The sequence below is a fragment of the Xenopus tropicalis genome, chromosome 5 (genome assembly GCF_000004195.4).
Source record: "Xenopus tropicalis strain Nigerian chromosome 5, UCB_Xtro_10.0, whole genome shotgun sequence".
Taxonomy (NCBI): domain Eukaryota; kingdom Metazoa; phylum Chordata; class Amphibia; order Anura; family Pipidae; genus Xenopus; species Xenopus tropicalis.
Window position 1 is genome coordinate 160,053,931 of NC_030681.2, and position 13,811 is coordinate 160,067,741.

Here is a 13,811-nt window from a genome sequence, read left to right on the forward strand (position 1 = left end):
GAAGATTGGCCTGGGGGGTCCAGCACATGATGCAATTGTAGGTTTTGTAATCCAAAGGCAGATGGGAGTCAGGTATTTATTATGTATGGGAGTGCAGGGCCGCCATCAGAGGGGGTTAAACTGTGCTGGGCCCTGTGACAGTTCTTCTGTATGGGGGCCCGGTCACAACAGTTACACATTACGCCAAAACTTCCGCAATTTACGTAGCTTCCCCCAGTGAATGAAAGAACTTGAGGTAAATCCCACTGTCCCAATGAACTGACTTAGTAGCACGTTAATCACTTTTATCTACTAGTACTGACTGGTTATTGGGCCCCACAGTATATCATTGGGCCCCACAGTAATATCATTGGGCCCCACAGTATATCATTGGGCCCCACAGTATATCATTGGGCCCCACAGCAATATCATTGGGCCCCACAGTAATATCATTGGGCCCCACAGCAATATCATTGGGCCCCACAGCAATATCATTGGGCCCCACAGTAATATCATTGGGCCCCACAGTAATATCATTGGGCCCCTGAACTTATGGAGTTTATAGAATTGCCATATGAAGCAATGACAGCGCAGGGGCAGGAGGGGGGAGATGGGTTAAAGTTACAGCCACTGACCCCCAATAAACTAAATGACTTATTATCACTTTAATCAATGGAACTGTTTATATAACGGGTTCTTGTCACACAGGGTTGTGCCTGAGACAGGACCCAGGGCGCCCCGGCGGCACCGCCCCACACACACACATTCACCGCAAGATTGATTGGGCGCCCTGGTCATGTGACACGGCAGCCGTGAACGCGCTTTTTCTGTTCCCGCAGGTGGAATGGGCGGGAGCGAGCGGGGTTGCCAGGCTGACGCTGATTGGTCGGAGGCCGAGGAGGCTGTCGGGAAGTCCTTCCGAACTGAGTGGCGGCAAATCTGTGAGAAGGCGCCCGATACACACACTCGGCTCTCTCCCAGGCGCCATGGCGGCCCTCACTCCCCGCAAGAGAAAACGCAGCTCTGTCAGCTCGGACGGGTAAGTGTGGGACACGTCTGGTCGCCAGTACCCTTACCGTATTGGCTCTGCGGCACTACAGCTCCTCAGCTCTCTTTTGGGCTGCAAAGAGCTAACGGGGAGGCATGGCGGCACAGCGAGCAGTGCAGGCTGCAGCAATTGCTGTTATAGGGGCCCCAGTGGCGGGAGTTGCAGTTTAGCGCTTAGTGCCGGGCAGTCATGTAACAGTGCAGTTCTGCTGGAGCGGCCAGAGGGGGCGCTAGGGAGACAGGCGGGTTATACAAGCAGCTGATTGGCTGGATAGATATATAGATATTACACACAGATACAGTTACCCCTGTGCCAACCTGTGAGACCCTTTCATTGCACTGAGACCAGGGAGACTGGCTGGCCAATGAGAGAGCAGTTGGTAAGGGCATCCCTCTCTATAGTTACCAGCTAATGGGGGTGTGTCTGTATGAGACAGTGGCTCCCATTGGCTGGCACGATTCAGACCCCATGAGAGACTCCTGTACCCGCTGGTTGGCTGTGCGCATCACTACTGATAGGGGAAAGCCCAGTGCATGCTGGGAGGGTGGCCCTAGGGGGTGCCATAGGTGCCCCTGTAGCTGATTGGGGAATTGCTTGCATGGGAAATAAAGGGGGTGTAACCGCCCTGGGCCCATGGGGGGGCTCTTGGGCAACAGCTCTGTTTATTGGCTTTGCCCCTTTAAGGTTCAGGGTATGGGGGTATCTCCATGGGGGGGTCAGGCCATAGTCACAGATCTGACCCGGTCACTCCAGCCGCATTGTCAGGGACAGCGCACATACAGAGGCAATAGTGTTGGATTATTGCAGTTGGTCTTTTTTTCTTTTTTATCTGTGGTTTTTGAGCTGCTTTTATTCAGTCTGCCTGGCCTGACATGCCCCATGCTAGCAGCTAGTCGGGGTCACTATCCTGGCACCCACAAAGCAAATTCTCCGGGTTTCTGTCTGGCCTCCATCGCACTGCCGGTTGCTAGGGTGAATGGGACCCAGGCAACCAGCTAAACGTTTCACTTTCAAGCTGGAGAGAAGGAGATAACTTAATCCAGAGTGTAAAAAAAAAAAAAAAAGACCAACTGCAAGTTTGTTTTAGAGTGACCTGTCCCATTAAGGACTTGCCCTTACATGTGGTGCCATAACCAGTAGCCTATCGGCAGGGTCCCAGGAGCAGCTTTAGCCACTTACTTGTTAGACTTCAGCTATAACTGTCAGATCTGGCCCCTCCCTGTATATAGTGTCCCATAGGGCCACGCTCTTATGTCTAAATCCCAGCAGGGGGCGACATTTTTCTCTGCAACCTGAAATAACTCCCCATTGGATATGTCTCCCAATCTCCCCCTATGATTTCTGCTAAGGATTTGGGGAAGGAACTCTCTTAAACCCTAAAACTCCATGTTTGTTACTGGGCCCCGCCCACTGACCAACTGTATGGGCCCAGACTTCCTGTCTCTCCTGCAGCAGGGCATTGTGGGATATAAGGGGGCTGTGATGCTCAGACTGCAGTTGGTGACAGGTGAGCAGGGAAGGAAGGGGCAGTATGTATGTGGGGGGCGGGGGTAGCCCTCTAGGATCTGGCCCAGAAACATGAGGGGGGGGGGTGACACATGGCCACAGAAACTTCTAGAACTGGGTTGGCAGACATTTTTTTTTGTTTATAAATGTGAATTTTGCCCAAATATTGGTTGCATATAACCTATGAGGGGGGATAGGCTGGGGCACAGCTGGGGGGGGGGTCACTGGTCACTCATTCCTTAGTACTATGGGCTTCTCTGGGCTGAATCCTGCCAGGAATGGCCCCCGTACCAGCACTGCCTGTGGGATCCCATTCTTTAGCCCTGTGACCAGTGCTGGGGGGATAGGCTGGGGCACAGCTGGGGGGGGGGGGTCACTGGCCACTCATTCCTTAGTACTATGGGCTTCTCTGGGCTGAATCCTGCCAGGAATGGCCCCCGTACCAGCACTGCCTGTGGGATCCCATTCTTTAGCCCTGTGACCAGTGCTGGGGGGCACTTAATCAGTTCAAGTTCCCCTTGTGTATCTCCCCCCCCCCCCAGCTCATAGGAAATCAATGGTCGATCTGTTTATTTAGGGCAACATACCTGTATATACGTTCCCCTCAGGCTTTTAGATTTATGTAGCGGAGCGAATAGACTCTCAGCCTAACTGCCCCACCCGGGCTGAGCCCCTTACCATTGCCCCCCCCCCCCAGCTCATATAGAAATCATTGGTCAGTCCATTTACCTTTAGCTCCAAGAATATCTAGGGCAATAAATACATGTGCCCCTCACATGTATATGGGGGAGCAAATGGCCTCCCTAACTCTCAGCCTAACTGCCCCAACCCACCCTCCCAGAGGGGCCCTGTGCCCACACCTTGGGAACCCCTGTGCCGTTAGGTGCAATGTACTGATCCAGATTGCACGGGCCGCACTGCCCCAAGCATTCAGTGACGGGGTGGGAGGGGCCTGGGGTGCCCAAGTGACACCACGCTGGGACTGTTACTTCTCCCAGTGTAGCATAGAGGCAGAAAAAAAATCTTTTTGGTGTAATTGCCCCAATATAGTGTGTTTCTCTCATTTCCTGCTCTGGGCTTGGTAGCGCTCTAATGATGGGACACGCACCTGCTAATATTGTGCCTGTTGTGCCCCCTGCTGGTGCTTTAGGCTGTCACACTTTGTGTTCTGAACTGCTATCCTCCTTTACCAAAGTATGGGGGCAGATTGTTTATACAGGACCCAAAAGATAAACTGGACTGAACTCCTTATGCATAGTCCGTGTGTACAGCAGCCCCATTTTTTTTTATTTGGGTTTTTTTCATACAAATTTGCACCAGCAGAAGGAGCTCTAGAACCCCAACTCCAGTTTCTGGGGGACAGTAAATACCCCCATGGTGCCCCCCAGTGGGCAGATTATCACACACAATGTTTGCTGGTTACTAAGTGACTATTTCCTATCTCTCCAGGCGCCAGGCTTTCTATGGGACGCCAGTGAAGAAGCTGATTGTTGAGTACGACGACTGCCCGTCGCCCCTGACAACACGGAACTCCAGTCGGCGTAATATAAGGAAGAGCCCCCCTGTGACCACATACACAAACATGGCCGACCCTACAGAGAAGGAGAACGTGGGGGCTTCTCCATTAAAGTCCAACGCCGCCCGGAAGCTGGTGGTCTCGCCCATACAAACTGCGCCAGCGCCAAAAGCTGCATACGGAAACTCTCCCCTTACCGCTTCACCGCGGGCTGCGTCCCCATTCAAGTCTTCCGTTTCTACGCGCTCCTTCTACAAGCGCGACAAGATGTACGTCACCCCTCTGGACAGGAAGCTGATCAATGAGAGTAAATCCTCCTTATCAAGCGGCAACGAAAGCTCCGTATCGTCACCTACCAGCCCAGTGGCCACAATTGCCCCCAGGGCTAAACGGAACAAGAAGCAGCCTGGCAAGCGCAAGTCGGGCCCTAAAGGCAAGAAGACCCCACCGGGCAGTGGGAAGAAGGCAATTAATGTGCCAGCCCGTAAGCCCACCCCATCTCCCCGCAGTGACAAGGGGGCAGGGGTAAATACCCTTCCTTCTAAGTCCACCCCATCTCCCTGCAGTGACAAGGGGGCAGGGGTAAATACTCTTCCTTCTAAGCCCACCCCATCTCCCCGCAGTGACAAGGGGGCAGGGGTAAATACCCTTCCTTCTAAGTCCACCCCATCTCCCTGCAGTGACAAGGGGGCAGGGGTAAATACTCTTCCTTCTAAGCCCACCCCATCTCCCCGCAGTGACAAGGGGGCAGGGGTAAATACCCTTCCTTCTAAGCCCACCCCATCTCCCCGCAGTGACAAGGGGGCAGGGGTAAATACCCTTCCTTCTAAGCCCACCCCATCTCCCCGCAGTGACAAGGGGGCAGGGGTAAATACCCTTCCTTCTAAGCCCACCCCAGAAGTAGAGGAAAGCGCCGGTGTCCCCAGCATGAAGACCACCTTTCTGGGGCTCAAGATGAAGCCGAGACCAAAACTCACGGTCGGAGCAGCATTTTTTGCAACGGGCAAGAGACCCCACTCTGCTCCCAAGAGACCGTCCCCCAATATCAAGTTTCCCCCATTGGCAAAGCCGCCGAAGCAGAGCACTGTACCCATCACCAAAGCATTACCGCCGCACAGTGCTCTTAAAGGGGTTGTTTGTGTGGCTGAAGGGCAGAAGCAGGGGCAAGAAGGGAGGAAGGCGTGCAACGTACCCTCTGAATCTGTGGCCAAAAAGCCTGAAAGCAACAAGGAAGTCAAACTGACGAAGGACCATGCTGGCCAAGAGAGCCTACCTACCTCTCCAGCACAAGCAGGGACTGGCATGCAGGTAGGTTATACCCCAGTAGTACCACCCACGCTCTGTAGTGATGTGTGGGCCGGCCCAATACCCACGACCTCTGCACAACATTTTCAGGTCATGGGCGGGTTTGGGTCGAGCTCTTCTGCTTGCCCTCCCCACCCGCCACTTTACACTGCCGGCTTCCCAGCTCCGCCTCTCATTTATAGATGCACCCTATCCCTTTTGTGATGTCAGCGGTGGGTGGGTCTAAAAATAGAGGGGGCTAGTTAGGGTTCGGGCTGGAGCGGGTGGGTTAGGGTACCCCTTAGAGTACACTAGTAGCACAACACATGGGCCTTTTTATTTAAAGGGATGGCATCGCCTTGCTGTTCCATTTATAACCATGGTACATCATGGCGAATGGATACAGTGCATTTGGGTCAGAACTGTACAAGGCTGGGGGGGTACATGGTGTGTCTAATTGCAGTTTCTTTGTATGGGCAGCGAGCGGCGCCGGACTCTCCTGTGATAGACGAGGGTGAGGACAGCTCTGTACCAAAACCGTCCAATAAGAAAGGTAACATATTGCGTTGTTTGTGCCTCCAACTGATCTATGTAAATATAGGGTGGGGGTAAAATCTTAATGTTCATTTATATGGGCAGGAATGCTTTAGTCACTCCCCCCCAGTGAATCAACCATGTGACCAGTACGATCCGGCCAATCAAGTTGGCTCATATGGACTTGCTGTAAATGTTTTCTTCTTTTTATTTTTAGGTCCAACTGTCTTTCCAATCTTCAGTACCCCTGCGGGCAATAAGAGGTCAGTATCCATGTATCTGCCCTATGTACTCACTGCCTTCCTGCTGGGGTACACAACTGCCCCAACTGACTGCCAGCCCCCACTCTGTATCGGGAATACCCGGCCTCCAGCTGTTGCGGAACTACTGCTCCCACAATATGCAGTGGGAGGGCTAGAAAGTGACTGAAGCCTCTGATTGGGCCATGGGCTAATGGGAAGGTGCTGATAGGTTAATGAGATATCCTGTTGGATTGCTCCTAATTGGACAGGAAACTTTAATCTAATGGGGGTACCTGACTAGGGACACCCAGGATGCCTTACAGCCCCCCCTATATACTAAATAGAACTTATCTGATAGGACAGAAATACCCTTTATTGTGGGATGAATGTCCTTATGGACCTGGGGAAATACAAAGCTTTGTTTCTTGCTGTTCTCTATCCAGACCTTTGGACCTGAGAGGAGACCTGGCCTCCCCTGTGTTCTCCAGCACCCCGACTAATGCCCCCGCTGCCCTCAGGTTCCCCAAACAGGGCAAGAAGAAGAGAGAAGGAAGGAAGGTGGCAGAGGACCAGCTCGTCATTGTAAGTTCCTCCCCCTGTATTCTGGGTCTTGTGGGACGTTCTGTTAACTCTTCAGCAGTCTGGTTCCTATGGGTTACTGGGCTGGGCCAAACAGAACCAGCTACATATAACCCACTGAATCCATTATGGGTAATGAAATATTAGCGTGTCGTGCATCATTTCTATATCAGATGGGAGTGGTGCCCCCTAGTGGCCTGGGACATATGCCATACATGGGGCTCATTTATAAACTCAGGGCAATATGGGTAATAACCCATAGCAACCAATCAGATGATTGCTTTCAGTGTTAAACCTACAGCTGGTTGGAAAAAGATAATCACTGGTTGCTATGGGTTACTGCCCAGATTCAAATTTGCCCTTTGTTTATAAATGAGCCTCAATCTGGAAACAGCTGCAACTATTCTTGATTATACTGACTACATCCCCACTAATTAGCATTATTGCCCCCCCCCCCCCCCCAGGATGCAGGACAGAAGCACTTTGGGCCAATAGCGTGCAACACGTGTGGGATGGTCTACGCTGCGGCCAATCTGGAGGATGAAGCTCAGCACGTCCAGTATCACCAGAGGCTTCTAGAGGGAATCCGATATGTGGTAAGTGTGTCTGCCTTCCGTGGTACCAGCGCTACTGCCCCTCTGTCTGCCGGGGGGGTAAGATGGGAGCCTGAGCAGTATGTGGGGTCAGCGATCTATGTATTCACTGCTGTAACTCCCAAATATGTCTGACCCTTGTGGGAGTCGGGATGATGTGATTGGGGAGGGGGCAAGAGGGCCTTGGTGTTTAAAAGGGGTTTAGTTCCCCTTTAAAATTTAAATAAAGCCACAATGTAACCTGATCTGGCAGATCCTGGTCTCCCTTATTTACAGCAGGTTACAGCCAGGGCACCCATCCCCCAAACAAGACAAATCCTGCCCTTTAAGAGGGTACCCGTGCCTTTAACTGTATTCATTCCAGTAACTGAAGGATAAAACCTGGAAGGGTCTCAGTGTTGGTTTATACAGGGTAAGAAATATAATGGAACCCTGGTACCCGAGCAGCACAGCCATGAGTGCAAGGGGGTCGGTAAATAGTCATCTGGGGCAGCCAGAGCCCTCGGGGCTGATCAGTGAGGGGGTTCAATGGAGACCGGTCACTAGAGACTGATATGAGTTTGTTCTGTTCCAGGGCTGGAAGAAAGAGCGAGTTATTACCGAATTCTGGGATGGAAAAATCATCATGGTTTCACCGGACGACCCTAAATACGCCCTGAAAAAGGTGGGACCTCCTAGTGGTTTCTGGGGCACCCTGTAGGGCAAGTGTGCGGCTCAGGGGCAGACCCCGTCGCTGTTGCCCACAGAAACGCCATTCCCTTTGGCCAACCGTACGATTTAAAGTCTGTAGAATCTGACTGGGGGGGTGGGGCAAGTTTTATTTTTGTGTAATAGCCCCCACCCTGGGTACTGAGCTCACTTTCTCTCTGTCCGTGATATCACCGCCACTTTAAGTGCCAGTCACATCAGGGGTTTTATGACCATACGCCAGGAGAGTACTGAAGGTAATCAGGGGTTAGAAGATGGGTATGTGATTGGCAGCACTGAGCACTAACACCCCATCATATGAAAGGTGTATCCCTTTAATTGTAGCTCCTAGTAATTAGTCTTGAGTGCCCAAAGCTTCAGTTCCATGAAATGCCCCCGAGACTTGGGTGGGTTTAGTGCTCTGTATATTATATACATTATGTGACTGTAACATCCTGTTAGGGTCCGTATCCCCTTTACGTAAATACTCATGTCTGCGCGCCTCGCTATATGTTCCCCTGCGGTTTCTTTTAAAGGCAGAGGAAGTTCGGGAGCTGGTGGATTCGGAGCTGGGATTTCAGCAGGTCTCCCTACGGTGCCCAAGCCAGACCAGAACCTACATGTTTGTGTCCAATGAGAAGAAGATTGTTGGCTGTTTGATTGCAGAGCCAATCAGAGAGGTGCGTCTCTCGGTACTACGGGGCCTGACCTATCATCATAGCTGTTTTGGGGCAAATTAAAGGGGTTGTTTACACAAACAATGATGTAGAGCAGTGGTTGTCAACCTGTGGGTCACGACCCCTTTGGGGGTTCAACGACCCTTTCACAGGGGTCACCTAAGACCATGGGAAAACACATTTCTGATGGTCTTCGGAATAATTTTATGGTTGGGGGTCACCAAAACATGAGGAACTGTATTAAAGGGTCACGGCATTAGGAAGGTTGAGATCCACTGATGTAGAGAGTGCTATTCTGAGACAATTTGCAGTTGGTCTTTATTTTTTCTCATTTGCAGATTATTTTAGCTTTTTGTTCAGCTGCTCTCCAGTGTGGAATTTTAGCAGCTATCTGGTTGCTAGTGACCAGTTTAACATAGCAACCAGGCAGTTGAAAGAGAGACAGGTCTTTGAATAGAGGAGGTTAGTGATGTGCGGGTTGAGCTTTTCTCCGCCCACTGCTGTCACAAAAGGGGCGGGGCGTGCATATAAATTAGAGAGACGGAACTTGGAAGCCGGCAGTGTAAGGTCGCAGGCGGGGAGGGCAAGCGGAGGAACTCGACCCGAACCCGGCCGGAACCAACCCGACCCACAGGTATCGGGCCGGCCCGCACATCGCTAAAGTACAGCTTAGATAGAAGGATAAGTAATAAACAAAAAAAGTAACAACATTTTTTTGACTGCCGGGGTCAGTGACCCCCATTTGAAGAGAAAGGCAAATCATTGAAAAACAATAGAAAATAAGACCAATTGAAAAGTTCCTAAGAAAAGGCTTTTCTATAACATACTAAAGTTGGACCCACCCCTTTAAGTATTACAATTGTTGGTGTTACTGTTCCTTTAATATGCAACCTAATCCCATGTCTGTGCTGCATCTCTCTTAGGCATACAGAGTCCTCGCAGAACCCCCATCTCCTCACTCGGTACATCGGGAACCTCTAGAACGCCATCGAGCTTGGAGGTGCTCAACCGAACCGGAACCTGCTATATGTGGTATCAGCAGGATTTGGGTGTTTGCCCTGATGCGCAGAAAGGCCATCGCCAGCCGATTGGTGGATTCAGTCAGGTGAGTCATTTCCTCTTTGTGGTTCAATATAGAAGGCTCTGATTTGTCAGTAAATCAAAGCAAAGATAAATCGGTGCATTAGTGATATTGCATTGCGCATTACGGTTAAAGTGAAGGTTCGGTGGAGCCGAGGGGCTCGGACCGAGCTATGAAAGCGGATTTGCCAGACGTTTCTTGCTTTGGGACACGTAGTAAAACTCTTCCCTCCTTTTCGCTTTTGCAGAAGTTCCTTTATGTACGGCTCGGTCCTTACCACGGAAGAAATCGCCTTCTCCGACCCAACCCCCGACGGCAAGCTGTTTGCTAGCACCTACTGCAAGGTGCCGGATTTCCTGGTCTATAATTTTGTCAGTTAGAAAGGAGGGAGCTGCCATGTGTGTCGTTCCGTTGCACTTTCCCCTCTTTAACCAGCCCCTGCGCCATAGCTATGGGCCGTAACCCTGCCTTTAATGCGGCACGGGAGCCGCTCAGTTTGAGTTTTAATGTTAACTGCAATAAATGCAAGTTTTTGGTTTTAGTTAGCAACAAAGTATTCCTTAATATAAAAGCCCCGGTGTTGCCATGGTAACAAACCATAACCAATAAGGATGGAAATGTTTAGGGTTCCATGTTGCAGCTGCCCAATGGCAGGGGTTCTATTTATATTTGTGCAAATCTGTATGTTCCGTTGTAAATACTTCATTGTGATTCGTTCGTTCAAGTTGTATTTGTTGTATCTCTGTTTTCATTTCCAGAATGAGGCTCATTATTCACTTTGAGCCGTAATGTTCCAGCCCAGGAAGTCCCTAAATCTGCTTTTAATGTGTAACAACATAGCGGTGTCTTCCATCATTCTCTCAGGTTTCATATTAGGCCAGTTGTGTTATATATCCCGGAGTTATTTCATTTGTGAGAACAATCTGCGAATCCAGTTTTAGCCGCCATCTTGTAACATGTACAAGTTACTTCCAACAACCTACGCATTGGCTATAGACCCACTGGCTGGCTATAGACCCACTGGCTGGCTATAGACCCACTGGCTGGCTATAGACCCACTGGCTGGCTATAGACCCACTGGCTGGCTATAGACCCACTGGCTGGCTATAGACCCACTGGCTGGCTATAGACCCACTGGCTGGCTATAGACCCACTGGCTGGCTATAGACCCACTGGCTGGCTATAGACCCACTGGCTGGCTATAGACCCACTGGCTGGCTATAGACCCACACATATGTAACACTAGGCTGCTTTTCATGTCACAAAGGGGCTGTTCCATCTCCAAAGTTGTTGTAAGCTCTGGGTGTGGCCTTCACAAACACGCCTGTCACATGACTTGTGTAGGTAAAATGGCCGAGGCCTGGGCGTTTCAGCAGCTTGTAGCCAAAGGCTTTTCAGTAAGATGAGAGGGCGTATATGTGCACCTTGGGGTCCGGGGAAGATTCGAGGTTCTTCCATTTCATGGAAGAAGCGCTGTTATATGAACACCCCCCCCCCCCCCCCCGTACTGTTCTATGGTATCTGAGAAGCGCTGGTTATAGTTAAACATTCTAAGCAATAAATGTTTGAAAGCTGCTTGTGTGATTCTTCAGAAATGATTGTGTGGCTTCCCGCTTTAGTCTGGGGGGCGCTGGGCTGATGTACGTCCTGCTTCGGGAGGCGCTACAGTGATGTTCTTCTATGGTGATGGCACACTGGGAGATTTGTCACCTGCGGTTAAATCTTGGCTACTGTGGCCGATATGCGCAGGAATACAAACTTGTGCGTATGCCTTCCCACTGGCGATTCTCTTTATTGCCAGTTGGGAAACAATTCAGGGAGATTTGTTGCCTGGGGTAGGTGGGATTTAACAATGGGTGACAAATCTTCCCTCCTTGTACCATTACCCTTAAAGGAGAAGGAAAGGCTAATAAAGAGTTAATCCCAAGCTGCAGGCATACCTTCTCTCAATAGTGCCCTTAAGTCTCCCCATATTTCTCCCGTTCAGATGAAGCCAAAACAGGAAGAAAACATGCTGAGCTGTGTAAAGAAAGTTCCCATAAGGCCTCACTCCTGCACCAAGACCAGTGTACATGCTCAGTTAGTAAGACTATGAGTCAGCTTCCTGCTGATTGGCTCAGATCCACATTCCTAAGGGGGGCGGGAGAGGAGAGAGCTGCGTGTCTCTGGCAGAGGAATTACAGACACAACAAATCTTTTGATAGATGACTTGGTGCAGTATTTCTGTGAGAGCTTATGGCTGTATTTACATAGACCTTTCTGATAAAGCTACTGAGTTTGTACCTTTCCTTCTCCTTTAAAGTATCTTTCCATGGTTTAGCCTTTTGGTGGGTCTAAGGCAGGGAACCCCAACCTTTTTGTTTACCCATAAGCCATTTTCAGATGTAAAAAGTGTTGGGGAGCCACACAAGCATGAAAAGTTCTTTAGGGATGCCCAATAAGGGCTGTGATTGGCTCTGGGCTTCTGAAACTTGCCTCAAAGCCAGAAATGTAAAAATGGGCACCTATTTTGAGGCCACAGGGAGCAACATCCAAAGGGTTGAGCCACTGGTTGGGGATCACTGGTCTAAGGCAAGTGGTTCCCACCCTGGGGTTGCCCTTGGAGATGTTAATAGAAGATAGATACAAACCTCCAGCTTGATTGGTTACTTAAAGGGGCCACTCTATGTGCTTCATCTCATGGAAGACCATGATAAGAGAGATCAGGAGGGAATACTGGAGACAAACCCAGTCTGATACCATACTTTTTTTTGGAGATTTTAGCCAAACTCTATCCAAACTCACATTCTGCGATGCTTTCCCATATGGGGGTTTGAATGCGCTGACTCACTCATGTTAGGCCCAAATATAGGGTAATAACGCAAGAACACCACCTAGATTCTGTTCTTCAGATAAGATTTCATTTTTCATCGATGAGGAAACAATGTACAAATGAAATATTGTACATAAAACTTCCAAGTTGTTTACATTCTATCGTGCCTTTTTATACCCTTCAGTGGGGATTTCCAAAAGCCCCCACTGCCCCCATATCTTGTCCAATCAGAGTCCAGTATTCCTCTGTTATCTGTCCATCATTCCTGAAGCTTCTCCTGACCCTTGACCACTTGCGATAACAGAATTTCTGGACTTTCCAAAACATCATGTGACATCTGGGGTCCTTCGATAGCGTGGGGTGACGATGTATGATTCAGCATATTATTCCTTATCTCAAAACAACTTATATTAACCCTTTAAGTGCCAGCCGAATTCGTCATTTCAGTTCCCCCCAGTGCCAGACGTTTTTTGAACATTCTGTGCTCTCTCAATGTAGGGGCTTTTACTGGGGACAGGGTTAAGTTTAGGTAGGCAAACTATATATTGTTTTTTTCAGGAGAACCTGAGCTTTCCAAATCTACCTGAGTTTTTGTGTATTTCCACTTCTGGAACAAAAAAAGAAAAAATGCTATTTTTCATGATATAAGGATTTCTACCAGAAACACATTTTATTTTATGGACAAAAATTCAACTGATTTGGAAAGCCTCATGTCTCCCGAACGTGCCAATACCTGATATGTATAGTTTTATTGAGATTTCTGACTTCTATAGATCAAAAACTCCCAGCAGTAAATTACTAAATTTTCAAAGCATAAGGGCTCTGGTACACGGGGAGATTAGTCGCCCGCGGCAAAACTCCCTGCTCGCGGGCGACTAATCTCCCCGAGTTGCCTTCCCTCTGCCATCCCACCGGCGAACATGTAAGTCGCCGGCGGGATGGCAGACGCAGCGAGGCGATTTCGGGAAATCGCCGAAAAAGCCTCGCGAGTCTTTTTCGGCGATTTGCGCGAAATCGCGCCGCCGCGTCTGCCATCCCGCCGGCGACTTACATGTTCGCCGGTGGGATGGCAGAGGGAAGGCAACTCGGGGAGATTAGTCGCCCGCGAGCAGGGAGTTTTGCCGCGGGCGACTAATCTCCCCGTGTACCAGAGCCCTTACTGCAGAATACGGCACACTTTAGATTCCAAAGCCAAAAATCCTGGAACATTAGGTTTACCCCAGGAAACCATACATTTTTCAAAACTACACATTCTGACGAATCCGAAATGGGT

General features: G+C 49.9%; 1 protein-coding gene across 4 annotated transcripts; it reads left to right on the forward strand.

The window, feature by feature from the left end:
• Positions 1-745: 745 nt before the first annotated feature.
• esco2 (establishment of sister chromatid cohesion N-acetyltransferase 2) lies at positions 746-11,393 on the forward strand. 4 transcript variants are annotated; one of them, XM_012964017.3, is made up of 11 exons: positions 746-1,018; positions 3,983-4,574; positions 4,689-5,357; positions 5,814-5,886; positions 6,085-6,130; positions 6,553-6,691; positions 7,153-7,284; positions 7,856-7,945; positions 8,505-8,648; positions 9,569-9,750; positions 9,974-11,393. In XM_012964017.3, the coding sequence occupies exons 1-11, from the start codon at positions 966-968 to the stop codon at positions 10,104-10,106; spliced, it is 2,253 nt and encodes a 750-aa protein (XP_012819471.1). In that variant the 5' UTR covers positions 746-965; the 3' UTR covers positions 10,107-11,393.
• Positions 11,394-13,811: the final 2,418 nt, after the last annotated feature.